This window comes from Colossoma macropomum, unplaced genomic scaffold (assembly GCF_904425465.1).
Source record: "Colossoma macropomum unplaced genomic scaffold, Colossoma_macropomum, whole genome shotgun sequence".
NCBI lineage: Eukaryota > Metazoa > Chordata > Actinopteri > Characiformes > Serrasalmidae > Colossoma > Colossoma macropomum.
In genome coordinates, this window is record NW_023494798.1 from 26,272,811 (window position 1) to 26,294,283 (window position 21,473).

A 21,473-nucleotide genomic window follows, 5' to 3' on the forward strand; every position below is an offset into this window, starting at 1 on the left:
CCTAGTGGGTGGGCATGAGCTGGGGAGAAAAACTGGGTAAAAAATTAAAAACAATTAGGATCTTCACACCTCTCATCTACAACAAGTCTTTGAAGAGCCATCCACTGAAAGGTTCATTAGAGAACTAAAGACGGTTCTACTTTGGCTTCTCTCCAAAGAACCCTTCTAGCTACCTTCATTTTTAAAGTGTATTTGAAAAAAAAGAGCTTGTGTAGCTGCATTTGGAGGAAGGACTTTTAAACGCATGTCTCATCTGTAATCAGAAGGAGCTGTTAGTCCGGGAACATGAAGGGTAAAAAGTCCTAATGTGTCTTTGAACTGGGCCGAGTGACAGTGAACCAGGAAGGCCCAGACAGATGGAGAGTCAACAGAGGTGTTTGACCTATATTAATGCCACTCTACACATGCTGCATAGCATCCACATGGGCATGTTTGGGGAGGTGTGAATGTGAATGTGTTCGTTCATGTATGTAAAAGAAGGTTAATTACCTCCCCGTCCTTCGCTGTCTGCTGGCTTCACCTGGATGGGCCGGTTCATCTGAAGAGAGAGAGAGAGAGAGAGAGAGAGAGAGAGAAAGAGAGAGAGAGAGAGAGAGAGCAGAGAGAGACAGAGAGAGAGCGAGAGAGAGAGAAGAGAGAGAGAGAGAGAGAGAGAGAGAGAGAGAGCGAGAGAGAGCGCAAAGGTTAGTGCACGTTGATGGAAAGTTGTGTGCAACTGTGTGTGTGTGGATGCACATGTGAGTTAAGTGCTTTGTCCCTTTGTGTCTCAAGAGTGTCACAGACTGTCACATAGACAAAAACAAACAGAGTGACTTAAGGGTAAACACACCCACACATGTTCCTGTGTGGTCACGGTCATTCTGGCACATTTAATCAATCTAGAGTTGGCCTCCGAGAATGACCGATTCACACTGACAATGGAGCGAAACAGCTACTTCTCATGGACACACGCAGACAAACTCATAAATATTCATCACTCCTCACTCCAGCATCAGATCTGAAAAAAATCCACATGTATTTCTGTCCATCCTTCTTGAGAAGACAATTCAATACTATGGGTCTGAAAGGATGTGGAGCTGTCATAAGCTGTTACTGAGAAAAGAAATAGACAACAAAAAATGAACAAAAAAAAGCTGCTGGTGTTATCAGAATACTAGACCGACCACCTCAGAGTCCAGACCTCAACATCACCGAATGTGTTCAGGATTATGTGGATTGTGAAAGGCAGAAAATGCAAACAACTTCTAAGACTAAATTTCAAAAGTGTGGAAAAACATCCCTGAAGATTTCTTTGAAAAACTGAAAACAAGTCTCTTGACTACAATGGAAGCTGTAATAAAGGCAAAGAGTGGACACACTATACACTGATAAATACAGCATGGTTACAAATAACGTCATTAGATCACCTCATAGACTAGACACCCTCTGTGCTATGAGAATATATGGTATATAGTGTGAGTACATTGTGAGAAATACATTTTGTGACATTTATTGTAAGACACTACATTTGTTGTAACAGTAAGAGGTTTTTAGTGTTAGACACGTCTAAAACTTATAGAAATGAATGGACTACACCAGAGCAGCAGAGGTACTGTTTGGCTGGAGTTCATTTAAGGTCATCAGGCCCCTGCCTGCTGATTAGTCAGTCTCAGTGCTCTAATCTCACATGATTGGTCGCCAACCTCCCAGAATCTGCCCCGTTAGAATCCTCCGAGTCGCTGCGGCAACAAGAGTCATTAAGCTGCCCAGGGTACACTAGGAGTTGCTAAGCAACGGGGCAGAATGGGCTGGCAGCCCGTTGGTCCAGCGAATTGGCACACGGCATCTTCCCTTCTCCCCATTTCCCCTTTTTCATTGTGCACCCAATGAGGTTCAAGAAAAGCTCCGATTTTTTACAAGCCCCCCTGTGCCCCCCTCACCACTCTCCCTTGTCCCACTTTAATGTCCTCTTTTAGCAAGTGTGACAAAAAGTTTTCCCCGCTGCCCCTGGCTGCCGCCAGTCAGCCAACGCCCAGTTACACCTTCAACCCTTCCTGTGACAATCCTGGTATTCATCCAATGGCAGTCTTCTCCTCTATATGTATATTTTTTTCAAACATTAGAAACTCAGAGCTTTCACTCTAAAAAAATATCTTGCCCCTCAAACGTACTCATTATATCTAATATTTCTTATCATGACATTTGTATGTATTCAAAGTATTGTAAAGTATTTTATCAAGTGAAATCATCTCACAGCCCTGGCAGAGAATTTTGATCATTAGAATTAATGCTTGAAGATACTAAAATGATCTGTCAGTGTAATGAGATAATTTCAGTAAATAAATGTACTTAAAGGGGAATTTTTCAAATTGTCTATGTAATGTAAGTATTGAGATGTAAACAAAGTCATTCAGAGTAGTTTTTAAAAGTAAAGAAATTAGCTCTGATTTCTATTTCACAATTTTTATTTTAACACACACACACACACACACACACACACACACATATATATGTATTATATAGAACCCCGTTTCCAAAAAAGTTGCGCAAAATGTAAATAAGAACAGAATGCAATTATGTGCAAATCATATAAACCCTATATTTAATTGGAAATAAAAAAATGAAAAAAATGATAAATGCATAAAACAATATGTGTGTGTGTGTATATATATATATATATATATATATATATATATACACATATATATACATATATTCATACACACACACACACACGCATACAACACCGTGGCGGTATATAAATAACATGTAAAATTCAGCGAAGTGAACAGTATTAAAATGTGCAGAATTGTAATTTGTAGTTGTAATTTGACCATTTCACTACATTTAATTTCAACAAAAGTAAAACAGTGGTAAAAAAATACCAACAATTTTCTTTGAGTACTGTTTTGCCCTACATGTACCACCATGAAGGGTCAGGCGATGTTTCGTAACCATTTCACGTAATAACTTTCTTTGAGGGAGTGTTTACAGGCAGTAAACTCTTCAGATGTCTGGTTCCTATCACCACCACTTTGAACAATTCTGAGTTGGTAAATTTCTCCTGAATGAAGCATTTCACACCAAACCACTCTGAATGACTGCACATTGAATAATGCAGAAATTTTGAAAAAATGATTGAATCAACTTTAAAACAAGTAATAAATATCTAGACATATGATGAATTTGGATTACAATGGCATGAACATTTTTAATTTTCAATTTTTACACATTTTGTTTTATTGTATATCACTTGAAATTTCAGCTGCCCTTTATCCATTTGAATTAAACAGGCTACCTTCATTATTGCGCAGACTCATATGTAAATGACCACTTTTCTTGTTCTTGCGTCTAATTCAAAAAGCAGTTTGGGCTGACACACTCCTTATAACTTCATTATGAATGGGCAGAGATAAACTGCTCTAGACTGAATGGGTTGATAGATGTAGTTTTTTGTGACATCAGAAAAACAATCATTTAAAAAAGTGCTGCTTTTTCAGTTTAGATTCTATATGTAGACTGTATGCACTGAGGAATGAACTGGATGTTCTGAAACTTTGACAACATTTACAAATTACATCAAATCACATCTTTTATTTAAAATAAATGATGAAAATTCAGTTCCATGATGTGACCATTGTACTATAAAGTTCCCCTCTCAGAGATGAGAATAGTTTTGAGGACAGTGAAAACACAAACTGTACAGGCACATGTGCACATACACACGGACTCATGGATGAGTAGTTGTAGGCACGTGTACAGCCAGTGTCTGGCAGTTCAGTAACAGCAGGTGGTTTAAGCAGCATTTTAATCCCTTATTACAGAGCAAAGGATTAACCAGCAGATCAAGGCTCAGTTAATTAGATGAATTCATCAGAGACTGGGCAAGACACACCGCTCTACCCCAGGAGAGAAATGCAACACATATACTCATACATACTCACTATTACTCCTTCTGTAACACACACACACACACACACACGGCAGGACTTAATCTCAACCTGATCATGAAGCGCTCTCGCACTGATCTAAACACTGTGAGTAATCTAAAGCGGCTAATAAAGGGTTTGTGGGATTCTGTCAGAGACAGAGACAGAGACAGAGAGAGAGAGAGAGAGAGAGAGAGAGAGAGAGAGAGAGAGAGAGAGAGAGGGATTTATATATATGTACAAGTGGATCAGACACAGTAGTGCTACTGGAGTTTTTAAACACTGTGTCCACTCATTGTCCACTCTATTAGACGCACCTGCATTGTTGGTCCACCCTGTAGACGACAGCTCACCTCTTGCTGTACAGTATGAGCTAATTATCCTCTAGTCCTTCATTGGTGGTCACAGGACGCTGCCCACAGAACACTGTTGGCTGGATATGTTTGGTTGGTGGACTATTCTCAGTCCAGCAGTGACACTGAGGTGTTTAAAAATTCCAGCAGCACTGCTGTATCTGATCCACTCAGACCAGCGCAACACACACTTAACACACCACCACCACGTCAGTGTTACTGCAGTGCTGAGAATAATCCACCACCAAATTGTCCCTGCTCTGTGAGGGTCCATGGGGGTCCTGACCACTGAAGAACAGGGTATAAGGAGGCTAACAAAGTATGCAGAGAAACAGATGGACTACAGTCTGTAATTGTAGAACTACAAAGTGCTCCTATATAGTAAGTGGAGCTGATAAAATGGACAATGAGCATAGAAACAAGGAGGTGGTCATAATGTATATTTTATTATATATATATATATATATATATATATATATATATATATATTTTCCTCCGGCAGAGTCCCAGTAGAAAACTCTGAACCTCTTCCCTCCTTCGTCTCTGTCTCTCTTGTTCACCCTTTGGCCTCCAAAAACCAATATGCCTCTGTGAACACATTCCTAATGGGTTGATCAATGCTGACAAATAAGCACCTTAACCAGGGGAGCACACATCGCTTTCTATTTCTCCCTCATCTCTTTATTCCTTTTACTTCCATTCTCCAGCATATCTCTCTCTCTCTCTCTCTCTCTCTCTCTCTCTCTCTCTCTCTCGTGTATTTGTCTATCTATAGACAAACTACAGCTTGTATGCAGCAGCATGAGTTCTTACTGGAACACAGAAGATTGAACACATTACTCCAGTACTGGAAGCACTTCACCAACTTCTACTTCAATACCAACTACAATTTAGCTTTTTTTTTATTTGTTTTTCAAGTCATTAATGGATGAGTTTCTTCTTATATGTCTGAATGTCTAACTCAATATGGTCCACAACAGTGCCTAAGATCATCAAACTCAGGAACTCAAGAGCAAAGCATGAAAGAAGCGCAGAGGCTGCTTTCAATGTATTCATTCGCAACAGTGGAACTCCCTCCCGCAAGACACACCGCAAGAATCTTCACTTAACAGTCATATCTTTTACTTTGGCCTTAATCTAGTTTTATTTATGGTATTATCTTATGTTTTAGATTTAAAAATATTAATTTTTGTTATTTTATTTTAGATTATTTTCATATTATTTTTATTATATTAAATTATATGTTTAATTTGCTACATGTTTCTTGTCTTTGTCATTATTATCTTATATTTTATACTTTTGTATTGTTGTTGTTACTTTATTATTTTTTAGAAGTATTTTTTTATTTCACATTTTTATTTTATACTTATTTATTTTTATGCTTCTTTATCTTCCTGCTCCACCAGATGAACTTTATTTTCAATATTAAATTACCTTTTTTCAGTGATCATGAAAAAAACAGAAAGAGGACAGTAGTCTTTATCTTTTGTGGATGACAGTGCAGGTGCAGGTGGAGGTGATTCAGTCTGTGAACGTAATTCTGATGGTTGTAATAAAGACAAACTGTAAATTTCCATTTTATTTTTTCAAATAAAGACTTTTAAATAGTAACAGGCTAAATGAGCGCTGCACCGTACCTGCTGATCTTTTTCTTCAAGTGTTTGGACTTGATGAACTCTGCTGCCCTTCAGGCTCACACAAATTTCCCCTTTAGTGCTCACAGAAAAGAAAATCTGAAAAGTGCTGAAAGTACCCAGACTATCAATCCACAGAAAGCAGCTTTTATGTGAATTAAAGAACCCAATCACAAAAGCTACAGCTCTTTACTAATGTTAAACTGTATCTGTGAGAAAGACAGAGGTCAAGAGACCTTGAACAAAAATTTGTTTCAATAGACAGAAACAGGAAGAGATACATAAAAGACAGAAAAGGAAAAAGAAGGTGCATGACAGGAAAGTGAGAGGAGATGGAAAGAGATTGAGAGAGAAAAAAGAGAAGTAGAGAACATGAGAGGAAAGAAGGAGAGAGAGGCAAAAAGAGAAAGGAAAAGGAAGAGAGACAAAGGAGATGTAGAGATAGAGAAAGAAAGAGCAGGGATGGATAAAGAGAGGGTAAGAACATAAGAGAAGACTGAGAGAAAGAGAGAAAGAAATAGAGAGAGAGAGGGAGAGACGGGGAGAGAGAAGAACCCATGAGAGGAAAGAGGGAGAGGAGCGAGATGGAGAGAAAGAGAGAAAGGGGGAGAGATCAAGGAGTGAATAAAGAGAGAAAGAGTGAAACAAAGAGATGAGGGAGAAAGGCAGAGAGAATGAAGAGAGAGCATAAGAGGGAGACAAGAGAAAGAGAAAAGGAAGAGACAGGTAGAAACAGGGAGAGAGAAAAACAGATAGGGTAAAAGCAAGAAAGATAGAGAGAGAGAGAGAGAGAGAGAGAGAGAACTTGAAAGAGAAGAGAGTGAGGGGGCTCGATCTTTAAAATTGGCTGTCGTGTCTTGGGCAGGAAGACACCGACCCTGTCTGAGGATCAGGAGTGTGAGATATCACCTCCACACACACACACCTGTTCCAGAGCAGACGTGCACTCCTGGCATCTAAATAAGATAGAGAAGGGTGCTGATGGGTTGACAGGAGAGAGAGAGAGAGAGAGAGAGAGAGAGAGAGAGAGAAGGACAGAGGTTGGCTGCTATTTTTAGAGTCCAGTAGGGTTCCCTACCCTTATGAGGGGAAAAAAGGAAAGAAAATAAGAAGAAGGAAACAGTTTTTCCTCTATATATATTCTTGTTTGGAATCACAGTGCAAGCAACTTCAGTTTCTTCAGAATGCTTCAGTATAGACAGTATTCAGTTGACATTACATATTGTTGACATACCACTGGTCAATGTGGTGAGAAGTTAGATGAATTCTGTACCCAAATGGGAAAAAATACATGGACGTATATATTTTTGTCTATTTGAAATACATGTCAGATACATTGCAATCAATGTCAAAATACATTCCAAACACTAAAATGTATTTCAGACTATACTGCCATATTAACCTAATATATTTTAAAACACATTTATTTTAAAGTGTATGGGAAAATATTACAGATAGAAATACAAAAATTAATGTATGTACATGTATTCATCAAATACATTTGAAAATGTATGAAAATAGCCAAAATACTGTCTAATGCACTTTACTGTTTGGATACCTTTTAAACTGAGTTTGTTTCCCAGTATCTTAATTTTAAACATTAGCAACGTAACCTTTAACATGACAAAAGCAAGTGTTGTAGGTAGATATGCAGAACAATGATTTGATGTCTTCTTTGAAATACATGTTATGTGAGCGCTGTGTGAACAGTTAATGTAAAGTACCATGCAGAACACAGAACTCAGTTTATGTATATCTAGTAATGCTTGTAACCTTTATTAAAACTACATACACCTGCAAAAAATGATAAATACACAAAAAAAATACATTTTAAATTACATAACAAATACATTTCTACATTTTACATTTTTACATATTCAGCAAATACATTTTTTGGCCATTTTCATTTATTTAAAAAGTATATTTGATGATAAAAACATTTGGAAAATACATATAAAATGCATTTTTAAAACATATTCAATAAATACATGTTGTGGCCATTTTCATTAATTGCAAACATATATTTCATAAATGCATTTGAAATATATATATATTTCTCCATATGGGTAGTTTTCCATCATTTTCAAGTGTTGATGACGACTGATGATTGACTTTTGCAATCTGTCTAGATCTCTTATGCTTTATAATAGGCATTAGCATAGCACTCATAACTTAAGCTAACGTTAAGCTTACACTGATGAACCCCATCAAACAGACATATACATAGCTATAATCACTTTTGCAATGACAGTGATGTTTGATGGTGTAGTTGAAGACAGAATATGGCTGAGCCTTCCACAGACCAAATAATTATGTGATATATTGAGTCCAGATTATCTCCATCTTGACTTAGACTAGACCTTAACTGATTCACAACTCAATGTTCTTAAGCCCTAAATAGATGATAGCAAAGTTCCCTGGAAAATGCCCAGTTTGCCCTAGTTACTGCTAAATAATATAGCAATAGCAGCTAGTGACCAATTAAACGTGTTATGGCTTAATAAGTACATTATAATGAAACATCTTCATGTACTCGTTTGTGCATGTTTATGGATTTGCCTTATGTGTGTTTTCACTATGAACTTCTTCCAAAAGCTCTTTAATTACCTCAGCGTTGATTCCCTCTGGAGAAAGTTTTCTCTACTCTTCTTTTTTCCCCTCAGTGAACCTGCCATTCAGACTGCCATCCTCAGCAGGCCTCCCAGCGAGAGGCTGCAGCTCCAATCCTGTTAACCTAGCACTGCGCTAACATCCATAACAGTTCTGCTGCTACTATTTTTACCCCCAAGCCCAGCAGGACTTCCTGTGTGTGTGGGTGGGAACTAGGGGGCATTAGGCCAGACAGGCCAGATTGGACACATATTTTTGTAATTATTTGACAAATATTGTCATAGAATATATGACAGTTTTGCAATATCTAATAATTCTGCAGACCTCCTTGGGAAAAAAGAAGGGAAACAAGACACTTTAGGTTTTTAGGTCAATACAGGTCAGAGATTAAGGTGAAGGTGATTAAGTGTCTGTGAAAGTAACAGAAATGGAAGGTCCACAACTGGACTTGTGCTGGCCCTTAACTGATTCATAACTCGACGCGGACTAGTACTTAACTGATTCACAACTTGACACTGACTAACTCCTTACTGATTCACAACTGGACTCAGACAAGCCCTTAACTGATTCACAACTGGACTCAGACAAGCCCTTAACTGATTTACAACTGGACTCAGACAAGCCCTTAACTGATTTACAACTGGACTCAGACAAGTCCTTAACTGATGCACAATTTTACTCGGTCTAGCCCTTAACAGATTCACAACTTGACACCGACTTACCCTTTACTGATTCACAACTTGACTCTATCTATCAGTTAACTGATTCACAACTTGACTCTGATGAGTCCTTAACTGATTCACAACTCAACTCAGTCTAGCCCTTAACTGAGTCACAACTTGACTCAGCCTAGCCCTTAACTGAGTCACAACTTGACTCAGCCTAGCCCTTAAGTGATATACAACTTGAATCTGACAAGCACTTACTTGATTCACAACTGAGTCACAGGGAAAAAAAGAGAACTTTAACTTTTTGGATGTCAGTACAAGTCAGAGACAGAGATGAGGATGAGTCAGTGTCTGATGAAAAAGACACACTGGAAACATCTGTCAGTTTTATTCACAAACTCAAAACCTCACTTATAACACACTAAATGTGTACTTCACCTTACATGCTGATCTCTTCAAGTGTTTGGACTTGATGAACTTGGCCAGCCCTTAGGCTCATTAAAAGATTCTCAGACTAAAACAAATTCCTTCCTTTAATGCTAAAAAAAAGTTTTGAAAATGCTCAATCTAAAGGAACTCAAGTTAATCTTGTTAGTCTAGCACTGTGCTAACATCCATAACAGCCCTGATGCTCCTATTTTTAACCCTAGCACAGCAGGCTTCCCTGTGGGGGGTATTGGGGGCATCGGGCCAGACGGACCGGATTGGATCTATATTGTCATTACTATGACAAATGCAGTATTGCAGTGGTCACAGAGAAAAGAAAAAAGAGAACAAGTCAGTGTAGCTTTTTGGACGTCAGTACAGGCCGAAGGTGTGTGTGAGAGTGAGTCAGTGTCTGTGAAGCTGAAAAAGACACATTGGAAAGTCTTATTTTCTGAACTCAAGGCTTTACTAGGAAAAATTAAACGATCTCTCCACCTTAAACGCTAATCTGCTCTTTCAAGTATTTGGACTTGCTGAACTCGGCTGCCCCGCAGGCTCATTAAAAGATATTCAGAGTAATAGAAGTTTCCTCTTTTTGTGCTAAAAAGTGCTCAGCCTAAAACAGTCCAAAGGGGCCAGCCCCAATCCTGTTAACATAGTACTATGCTAACATCCATAACTGCCTTCCTTCTCCTATTTTTACCCCAGCCCAGCAGGTCTGCCTGTAGGGGAGTATTGGGGCCAATAGGCCAGACAGGCTGGATTGGATCTATATTGTTGTTACTATGACAAATACAGTTTTGCAGTGATGATGGAGAAAAGAGAAATAGAACAAGGCTTTTTAGCTTTTTGGAGGTCAAAGCAGGTAGAAGTGAAAAGCAGTGTCTGTGAAGGTAATTCTGAAACACTGAGAATACTGTATCCTGAGCTCAAGACTTCATTTGTAACACATCTAACTCACATGCCATTCTGTTTCATCAAGTATTAGGACATCAGGATGCCCCTCGAGTTCATTAACTCTTAGGAGTCAAAGTCATCACAGTTATCTGTTATTACAATATCAAGCCTGCAACAATAGAAGGACCCTTTTTGGTGCTACACAGAACCATTTACAGCACATTCTCCTAACCATCTACAGCACATTCTCCTACCCATATACAGCACATTCTCCATCAATCTGAAGAACACTTTCACGCTGCAAAGAACCCTTTAATCATTCAAAGTGTTCATGGTTCTATATAAAACCATTTTCTTTACTAAAGAACCCTGGACCCCTTCTTTAAGTGTATATGTGGCAATTTTATTATGTTTTCTCCCTTTCTTTTTTTTAGACTTGCCAGCCCAACACCTTGAAACAGCAAGCAGCATGAGCAAGCAACAGTGATAAAACCAAAATGCTCGCATTACAATCAATGAAGCTGTCTACACGAGCTGTGAGCAGAGCAAGATGCAATGTGAAACTCTGTTTTTGACAGATACCCTTCTATTCCAATTCAAAATGAATGAAAACAAACTTGTCCATGAAGTGAAGACCCTTCCGGTAAACATAAGGATGTAACAAAAAGGAAACAATATAGAGAGAAATTGCCAGAGTGCTTCAAGTTGGATATACGTGTACATCATTTGTTTTGTGGATTGATAAAGGTACTTAGCTAGTTAGCTAAGCAGACTTTGCAGATGGACAATTGGGCTGCCCAAAGCAAAAGTATAGGATACTCACCCATTTTAGTTGAAGTCTAGTTTAACCCCTTACCAAGCCAGGGCCCAAACTCTTATTACGCACTTGTATAACCTAAGAAACGCTCCATTAGTTTGCACTGAAGTCCCTCTATTTAATAAATAATGAGTTTTAGTATGTATTTTAGTAGAATGTTAAGGGTTAATTGAGCAATTTTTTTGAAAGGTCCATGGCTTGTTTAGGCTTTGACTTGATGTGCGCATAACTACGTTATTACATTTGAATATTAGTAAAACTGAAAGTATTGAACGTGTGTGTGTAAGTCCAAAGCTCCAATCCTGTTAGCTATGCCACGCTACATCCATAACTGCCCTGCCTCTACTATTTTTACCCCCAGCTCAGCAGGCTTTCTTACGGAGGGGGGGTTATTGGGGGCATCGGCCCAGATGGGCTGGATTTGATGAGGAATCTGGTGTTCCTCTCAGCAGCATAAAGAGGACGCTCTGGCTGGCTCTGGATGGATTGGCGTATAGATCACGCTAGGTAGTGAGCGGCCAGTGCACTACATTACCTTTATGGGCTTTTTTTCACTGAAGAGACAGAGAGGAGGGGTGAGGATCAGACACTGAGAGACAAGACTAACAAATTAGTCACTGTGACAGCCAGTTTTATGAGGCTCCAGAGGGCGAGAAATGGAGGAAAAGCCATGGCCTGGAGTAAAAGATGAAGAAGAAGAGAAGAGGAGAAGAGTAGAATAGAGGAGAAGCAAGAAGGAAAACATTGCTATGTGTCAAAAATATGTTTTTTTGGGGACTATTTTGCCTGACATGGGGCAAGTAAACCACTCTCAATGACTTTCACAGATGCAAAAACATGAATATCTCTGTTGTTTTATCTGCTTTTCTCTTTTAAGCAAGTTATTTTTCAATGCTCTTGTTGCATTTATTTGATATTGATAGTGTCAAAAACATGTATTTCCAAAATGGTAACTTTACAGGAGAAGGCAAAAAGTTAAGAACTTTTAACTTTTTTGTCATTTTTTAGTTTCTGACATAATTTGAAAATGCCTGTCACTCTTTACATTGTGTGTAAATTTCCTGATGAATGGACCACAAGAAATGGCTCAAAATTACTTGGAAAAAATTTCTGGTTCCATTGACGTACATTAAAAGTAAAGTACATTTTAACATTTTGGTAAATGAGGTTTTATTCCGACAACAGGGATACGTCAATGTAAAGAGATTTTATTTCAAGTCATTTTGGGGCATTTCTATTGGTCCGTTCATCATGAATTTTGAACCAATGCAAATGTAAAGGACTGTTGCTGCTGTGTTCAAATGAACTTTTTCATGATTTTTGTTTAGTTACAAATGACATCTTTGAACAAAAAACCTGAATAGAAATACATCAGGTGCAGTGTATCATTCCTTTGATAAAACAAAACACACTTACTAATCAGAACCGCACACTGAATGAGCTAACAAAAATGGACCGTTGACGAGGCACTCGGCTCCATACGCTGTGAACAATAAACGTACTGTGCAGGTATATTTCCAGTTCATCAAGGTACCAACAATGTAAAAATACCCTCAAAGGTACAATGTTGGGTTTAAGACCAATTGTGAACCTTAAATAAGTTTAGAAAAGTATATATTTAAATGGATTATGGTACAATTATATTCCCTGACTAAAGGTACTGATACGTATCTTTGGGTATATCTCAGTACCTTTAGTCAGGGAATATAATGGTACGATAATCCATTAGTAGTGTACCACCCCAGTGACAAGAGGGGTACCACCCCAATGACAGTGTCATACCTTTTTTTTTTGAGCGTGTAGCGTAATATTATGGATAACATGCAATTGTGCTCAAACTTTTGACTGCAGAAAAAAGGGATGAAGAAATTAGCACTGAAAGTAACAAGCGGTAAAAAAAACCCAAAGCCAAACCATATGTAAGCAATGCTCATGACTCTTCCACTCAGAACGACGCACACGTGCACACAATGCAGGGCTATTTGCACCCATGCTTTTGCGTGTGTCGGATTCTGCTCGCCCTGTTTCTGTAAAGCGATCACATCAATCTGATTGATAAATAAAACACTCAGCACATTGACGAAGTGCCACAATTACGCTGAAGACAAATGGCTGAATTAGCCTGTGGAATTGGAACAGATCTCTGTTCAATGGCACAGAACTCATCATCATCAATGAGCCTGGCGGTAGATTGTTTTCTGCCAGTGCAAAATACCTCTGCAGAAAAGCTGCCAAACTGCAGCCAGCCAGCATGCTCACGCAACATTACAAATGATATATAGGCCCGACACGTGTGATATATTTCGTTTTAAACGCTCCATATATCAAATAATCATTCTAGTGAGTTCTGAACAAAGACTTTTTTCTCTCGTTTTTGTGAAGAAGTGTGGTGAACGAGAGCCTAAACCAGAACGGGGGGGGCGGTGGATTAACACTGTGGAATGCTGACCTGCTTATGCATTATTATTTATTAAAGACAGTCTTTTAATATACATCTAAACGCTTTACTATAAGACATATACACAATCCTCCTGCAATAAAATGATACTATGATTCCACCTACTTTTTAAAATTGCTGAATTATTCAGTCATTGAGTTGTAAATGAAGTCAATCATTGTATTTTTAAATAATATCGTTTATTGGTAAAACAAAACAAAAAAAATAGTGGTGAACAAAACCGGGTGTAGTGATGTCTATGAGTCAAATATAGCCATTTGGATTAAGTGACCCTTATTAGTCCCACAACAGGCAAATTTCACCTCTGCATTTAACCCATCCATGCAGTGAAACACCACATACACACTAGTCAACACACACTAGAGGACAGTGACACAGGACACTTGCCCAGAGCGGTGGGCAGCCCTATCCATGGCTCCTGGGGAGCAGTTGGGGGTTAGGTGCCTAACCTATCAAAGCTACTGTGAACAATTCTGCCTCAGTATGTTTCTCTGGAATAGAACATTTCACATCAAACTGCTCTGAATGATTTTATTTACAAGTTAATAGTTTAATTATGGCAAAACTCTGAAAAATCAATGGAATTGTACTTTAAGAGTGGTCAATATGAGCGCGGGAGACACTGTATACATTGAATACAAACACTATATAAATGCAGTACAATCCATATTTAATAATTGCACTTCGAAGCCACAGTCAATACCTCATTTGTGTAGAAGTAGAAGAAGAAATATTTTATTATGATTTGGATTTCTTTTATATTTTTGTCAATGGCTAGACATCACATTCACATTCACTATGTTCACTTTATAAGCCACATAGCTTAATTCTGTCTTTTGCTCAGATTTGGGTTTCTAATTTCATGGTTCACATTTATGAGGCTAAGTGATCTGTCTGTACCTGTCATCAGTATGAGTAAACCTGTGCCCTGAAATGACCAGCATGCACTCATCCAACTAAATAACTTCACATTAACATAGAACATGTGTCATATACAACAACAAACTAGTAGCGCAAGCCTTCATCGCAAAATAATTTGCTCTGAACAGCTCTCAGCTGTTCATTATTAGAGCGAGTTGACGGAGAAAAAAAGGATAGATGCGCTGCTTTTTTTTTTGAAGCACTTACTTACACTCACTTTGTGATGCACTGCTGTCACATTAACGCTGAATGACTGTGCATGCATACTAAAAAAAAATACATCAACACATAAGGTCAAATGGCCATATAGACAGATAGATATAGATTTATAGATAGGTCAATAGATCAGATGAAAGTCATATTAAAGTGGTTCAAATCTGATTTAAAAAGATCAGATTTGTTTGTCCACACAGGTCTGAAAAAATCAGGTAGTGGTAAGGCAAAATATATAAGATCTATATATAAGATCTATATATAAGATCTATATATACTCTCTAGGTATTCTGTTAGGTACGCCTCGTTTCTACACTCATTGTCCATTTTATCTGGTCCACTAATCACATAGTTGCACTTTGTAGTTCTACAGTTACAGACTGTAGTCCATCTCTGCATAATTTGACACCCCTCTTTACCAAGTTCATCAATATTCAGGACCCCACAGGACCACCCCAGAGCAGGTATTATTTGGATGGTGGATCATTCTCTGAACTGACATAGTAGTGGTATGTTAATCTGTGTTTTACTGATACAAGTGGATCAGACACAAGGTGTTACTGGATTTTTTTAAACAACTCAGTGTCACTGCTGGACTGAGAACAGTCCATCAGCTAAAAATATCCAACCAATGGCATCCTTTGGTCAGAAACCATCATGAAAGACTAGAGGATAACTAACAAAAAAAAAAAGCAGCAAGAGAAGAGCTATTGTCTCTGACTTTACATCTAGGAGATGGACCAACAAGGTATGTGTGGCTAACAGAGTGGACAGTAAGTGCAGTAAGTGGACACAGTGTAGTACACAGCTCCAGCTATACCGCTCTGTCTGATTCACACATACCAGCGCAACACACACTAACACGCAGCTACAATGTCAATTCTAAGAATGATCTGCTCAGTGGTGGTCCTGTGAGGGTCCTGACTATCAATGAACAGGGTAGATAGATGACCAGTTGCTGAATATTGGAAGAGAAAACCTGAAGACACATTATTTGGTGTTGAGAAAACAATACTTATTTGGGGGGAAAAAATGATATATTGAAAAGAGTCTGTGTGTGTGTCTGTGTCTGTAAGGGTTTAGTGAGTACAGTAAAGTCAGACACACCCTGAAGAGCTGCTAAATAGGCAGGACAGTAATCACATCAGAGAGAGAGAGAGAAAAGCTGTAAAAGAAAGAGAGAGAAAAGGAGAAAATGAAAGACAGAGAGAAAGAAAGCTGGACAGTGTGTGTGTGTGTGAGAGAGAGAGAGAGAGAGAGAGAGAGATAGAGACAAGAGAGAGAGAGAGAGAGAGAGAGAGAGAGAGAGAGAGAGACAGAGAGAGAGAGAGAGAGAGAGAGAGAGAGAGAGAGAGAGTTGATCTATGCTCTAATGTAATAAAAGAATCTGAGGTCATCCACACCCCCCATCCACACCTATGTAGTGAGCCAGGCCATTGCTCTGAGAGAGGGCAGAGATGAACAGTGCCAGGCTGTTCTAGACTGTAGTGCTCACCCCCTGCTGTGCTCTTTTAATTAGGTCTGGCAGTAAAGGGGGCAGACAGTGGAAGATAGAATGAAAGATCTTCCAGCAATTCACCTCCAGGCCTCTAAGGGGCAGTGTAATTGAAATGTACAACAACGCATCCTCGATCGACAGTATTACTTCCTAGTGAAAATGGTTATACTAAAAAGACCTTATTTAAGGTAAACCACAAAACCAAGCACATGCTTGTTAAACTCAAGATTTTCAGTGCTTGTCTGCATCTGTGGGCGTTTCATCCTCCACTACAGCCCTTCCTTGTCTCCTGGGGCAACAACAGCAGATCATTAGAAACTACCTGTTTAGGTACAAAATACTCGCACCTCGCCAGCAATCTTAAAAATGGCTTACAGTTTGATAACAGACAGGATTTCCTGATGGTATGAACAGAACTCTGTTTTGTTGCCTGTACAAAGGGGGATTGAACCCTCCTTCTCTCTCACTTAAACCATTTGACAGATTCCTGGAAATATTTTTACATAATGGCCCTCATTTCATGAATCCTCTCTGGTTATACTTGGTGTAGATGTTGCTAGAATGTGGGATTTGGGCAATATTTGCTAGGTCTTAAACTGTGAACTCTCACAAAATGTCATTTAGATCTCAAGCTGTCAATGGGCCTCATTTGCCAAAATTTCTTCTTAAACCCACTTATGCAGTTTTCATGAAGATTCTGACATTCACCAATGTTCTCTTATTGGGGATTTAGGTTCTTAGGTAATAACAGAATCTACACACACTCAAAAGTACAAAGGTGCGAACAATTCTATGGTTTAAGAACACATGAATCTGTTGTAGAGACTTTCTTTCTTAGGACTTCTCTCAAGAAAAAAATTAAGAAAAAACTTAGGAAGATATTGGTGGATGAGGCCCAATGATGTCATATTCAACTGTCTTAAACTATCATCGCTTTAACCTCAGAAGTCACAGGGTTCACTGGGGATAACAACAGCATGGTGTACATTAGTTCTCATTTGTAGCTCATTTTGTTCAAACTGTGGATGCTGAACTTTCAATCAATACTACATCCATGTTTGTAAGTAGGAGAGGAGATATTTTATTTTGATAAGAAATTGATGAAAATCTATTGTTGTGCACACAATCTTTTTTGTTGTTGTTTGAAAGGAAACTCATCCTTTAAACTAGCCAATCACTTTTGATTGGCTGTGAAAAAACATTTTTGCCATTGCTTGACTTGAAACAAATGCAAAACACCCGAATCTGATACAGACTGTAAATCAAATAAATGTAATTGACTGTGTTTACTCACTATGTAATTTAACACGTAATTGTGTTTGAATAGTACAACAAAGTAGACCAAACTAGTAAGGGTTAAACTGTGTGATATAAGAGTGGAAGTGTGAGCTTAAACTTAAAGTTTAACGGGAAGTTTAGTCCTATGAGCATGCTTCCAAGCAATGAATTTCAACAAGAAAATATCCTCTCCTACTTCATTCTGGAAAGATGGTTTGATTGTGCTAAGGTGACATTCTTTTCTGCGCACTCAGACTTTAAATTGAAAAGACTGCAAACAACATTTTACAAAGTTGTACAACATTTGCTTTAAAAGTCAACATCTAGTGGCCTTAGTAGATTGTCCCATAAGTTAAACCAGTTGGAATGCTTCAAATATATCAAATGCAACAATAAGAATTTTTTCTGAAAAACAGTATGTAGCCCTTTTTATGCTCAGAACTTGGTACAGTACTCAGGGAAAACCTTTACTGCTGAAGTTTGAGCTTTGAGTAATTCACATTTGCAGCAACTGTAGTTAGTAATTAACTGTGGAGTAGGATCAGATGTGTTTGAGCAGCAAAATCACCAAACTAATTCTCTCCACCAGTTCTCCACTCCTGCATTACATGGTATTTTACCAGAATGCACACATTAGCAATGAATCTCACATTAAACAGTGTGTTACATCCTTTGCATGAGCGGCCAACAATTCTCCTAAATACACTCCTTGACTATGTTTAAAACTTAACTTCAAAAAAAGTTTTGCCAGTGATGCTGAGTCTCTTTTGTGCAGAAGCTCACACAACAACATGACAAATACTGGGACCCAACTTTAAAATATTCATGTTTTTTGGATATGCACACAATGGGCATCATTCATCAACAGTTCATAAGAAGAAATTTCTCCTTAAAACCCACCTACACAGTTTTCACAGAGATTCTGACATTCACCGATGTTTTCATATTTGGGATTTGTTCATAGGTAAGAACAGAATCTTCACATACTCAAGAGCACAAAGGCCCAAGGAATACCTGGGTGAATGATTAAAAATCAACCTAAATGATTTCATTAATTTTAAATAGTATTATATTAAAATTTTCCAATTTCCCAAATCTTCTTACTGCAACATTAAGGTTTACAGATAAATCTGTAAATGACGTATTACTTACATCATATATCATTAAATGCAAGTAAATAATGTTTACTTACATAAATATGATGATTTTGCTGGCATTTGTTTGCCAAGATAAATGATGTTAAACAATACACTTAGATGCCTAAGACTTTTGCATGATACTGTCTATTGATCCACTAATCTATGTGGCATTCAAATATTTATGAGCATGTTTTGAGGTGGTTCTCCCAAAGGTGATGCCACTGGAATTATACAAAACACACTTGCATGATGGTTACCACTCGTGAAAACTAAAAGCTCCACTGTAAAAACAATACACTCCAATACACTCAATTTCTCAGTAATGTATCATCAGCATCAGTATTACTAGGATTTCGCATTCAGCTTGTGTTCTCACTTAACCCCTTCCCTTTATTAAATTACCCTTCCCATCATTAAACTCCAGTGTAAAAAGGTATGTAAAAAGGTTTTTAAATCATACTGATTTGTTTGTACGACTAAGAATGCACGACTAATGCAACATTTTTGGAGAGGTAGTGTTTTCAGTGCAGCTTCCATCCCTCTGTAAAAGTGACTTGTTCCCACATTCGCTGTACTTAGTTTACACACAATGGAAGTAAAGAATTAGTGCTCAAATGGAACTGGCAGAGTGGTTACAAACTGCCTTTAGCCTTGTTTTTTTCACTGAAGCTATGAGCCATGAATAATGACCAACCATTGGCCCACCTCATCTAGCATCAGCTAGCATAGCCTGAGGATAAGACTAAAATAATCAAGCCTTAGCATTTTGTTAGAGATTGGGTAAGACAAGAGGGTGGATAGCCTACAGGAAGATGTGTGGTGTACAGCAGGAAGAGGAAAGGTGGGGGGGGGTGCACAAACACACAAAGACGCTCCCTTAAATGAAAATGCTGAGCTAGTTTTGGAGACAGTTGCTGTTAGCTAACTTTGCTTTTAACTTTATGCTAATATATTCTCCTCGCTGTATTGGGCTGCATCACCAGCACTGCATCTTCAGCCAGGCTGCATTCACCTGTGGAGGAGTGTCGCTTCCAGCCAAGACCCCATCTACACACTTACTCTGCTTTTGGGATGCCAGAACACTCTAAATAATTTATCCGACAAGGTTTGCGAGGTGTGCAGAAATAAGCAGAGAGAGAGGAGAGAGAGCAGAAAGTCATGGGGCCCTTCATTAGGCGTGCATACTCCTGCTTCAAGTGGACTCCTAGGAGAAGGATACAGCCTATTAGTGCCATGCCAAGCCCATGCTGAGGTCACAGGGTCGCCTTTCTCTTACTGACTGTTTATTCCTGTTAGGCAGTGGGAACCGAGCCCAGTCTGAAGGTTTAAAGCTGCAATAAGCAGCATTTTTACACTTTTTTTGTCTATGACGCACTGCTGGCTCTCTGCTGAATGTGAAGCAGGATCCAAACAGAGGCATTCAGCACTTACCACTCAGAAACAGAATCAGGATTTAATGGCGAAGTATGTTTGCACATACAAGGAATTTGCTTCCGGTTGCACAGTAGCGTGTAACACAAAGCAGCTGACTACAGAAATTCACAAGTGTGTGGTTGCTGACAATAGAAAATTACAATTGTGCAGTCACAGGCAATAAAATTTACAATTGTGAATTCACTGACCACAATTTTGTAGTGACTGATAATATAAAAGTCAAATTCTATGGTAGAAATTTCCAGTTGTGAGATCAATAGAAACTTCTTATTGAGATAAGATAAATTCACAACAGTGCAATGACAATTACATTTCCAACTGTCATGGACAATGGAAATTTAAAACTGTGAGGTCACTGACGAGATATTTCTAATCCTGAGGTCACTGATATTTCCAAATTTGAGGTCAATAACAATAGATATTTACAACTTTGAGGTCATTGGCAAGGGAAATTTTCAATTGTGCAGTAACTTACAGAAGAAATTTCCAATTATGAGGTCACTGACCAAAATATTATAGTCACTAATAATATAAAGATCAAATTCTGAGGTAGAAATTTTCAACTGTGACATCACTAAAATTTTCCAATTGTGAAGTCACTGGCAATAGTCATTTATCATTGTGCAGTCACTGGAAAAAAGAGAAATTTACAACAGTGAAATCAATAACAATAACATTTCCAGCTGTCATGGACAATGGAAATTTAAAACTGTGAGGTCACTGACAAGAGACATTTCTAACTGTGATGTCATTGACAAGAGAAAATTTTAATTGTGCAGTCACTGACAGTACACACACACACACACATCATCTAAACCGTTTATCCTTCTGGGTCGCAGGGGAATGCTGGAGCTTATCCCAGCTGTCATTAGGCGGAAGGCATGATACACCCTGTACAGGTTGCCAGTCCATCGCAGGGCAGGCAGATCAGTCACACATTCACACCTAGGGGCAATTTAGTGTGTCCAGTTGGCCTAACTGCATGTCTTTGGACTGTGGTAGAAAACCCACAAAGACATGCAGAGAACATGCAAACTCCACACAGAAAGGACCCTGGTTGCCTGGCCGGGAATTGAACCCAGGCCCTTCTTGCTGTGAGGTGACAGCGCTACCCACCGCTACCCACTGCACCACTGACGACAGAAATTTACCATTGTACAGACACTGAATATAGACCGTCAGATATAGACATCCAAAAGTCTACCACACATACATTTGT

General features: G+C 38.6%; 1 protein-coding gene across 1 annotated transcript in view; it reads right to left on the bottom strand.

The window, feature by feature from the left end:
• si:dkey-205h23.2 (CUGBP Elav-like family member 4) overlaps window positions 1–21,473 on the bottom strand; it is a 204,574-nt gene that overhangs the window by 83,169 nt on the left and 99,932 nt on the right. Inside the window, exon 3 of the mRNA XM_036585174.1 lies at window positions 490–538. Coding sequence (XP_036441067.1) covers window positions 490–538 — 49 coding nt within the window. The remainder of the gene's footprint in view (window positions 1–489; window positions 539–21,473) is intronic.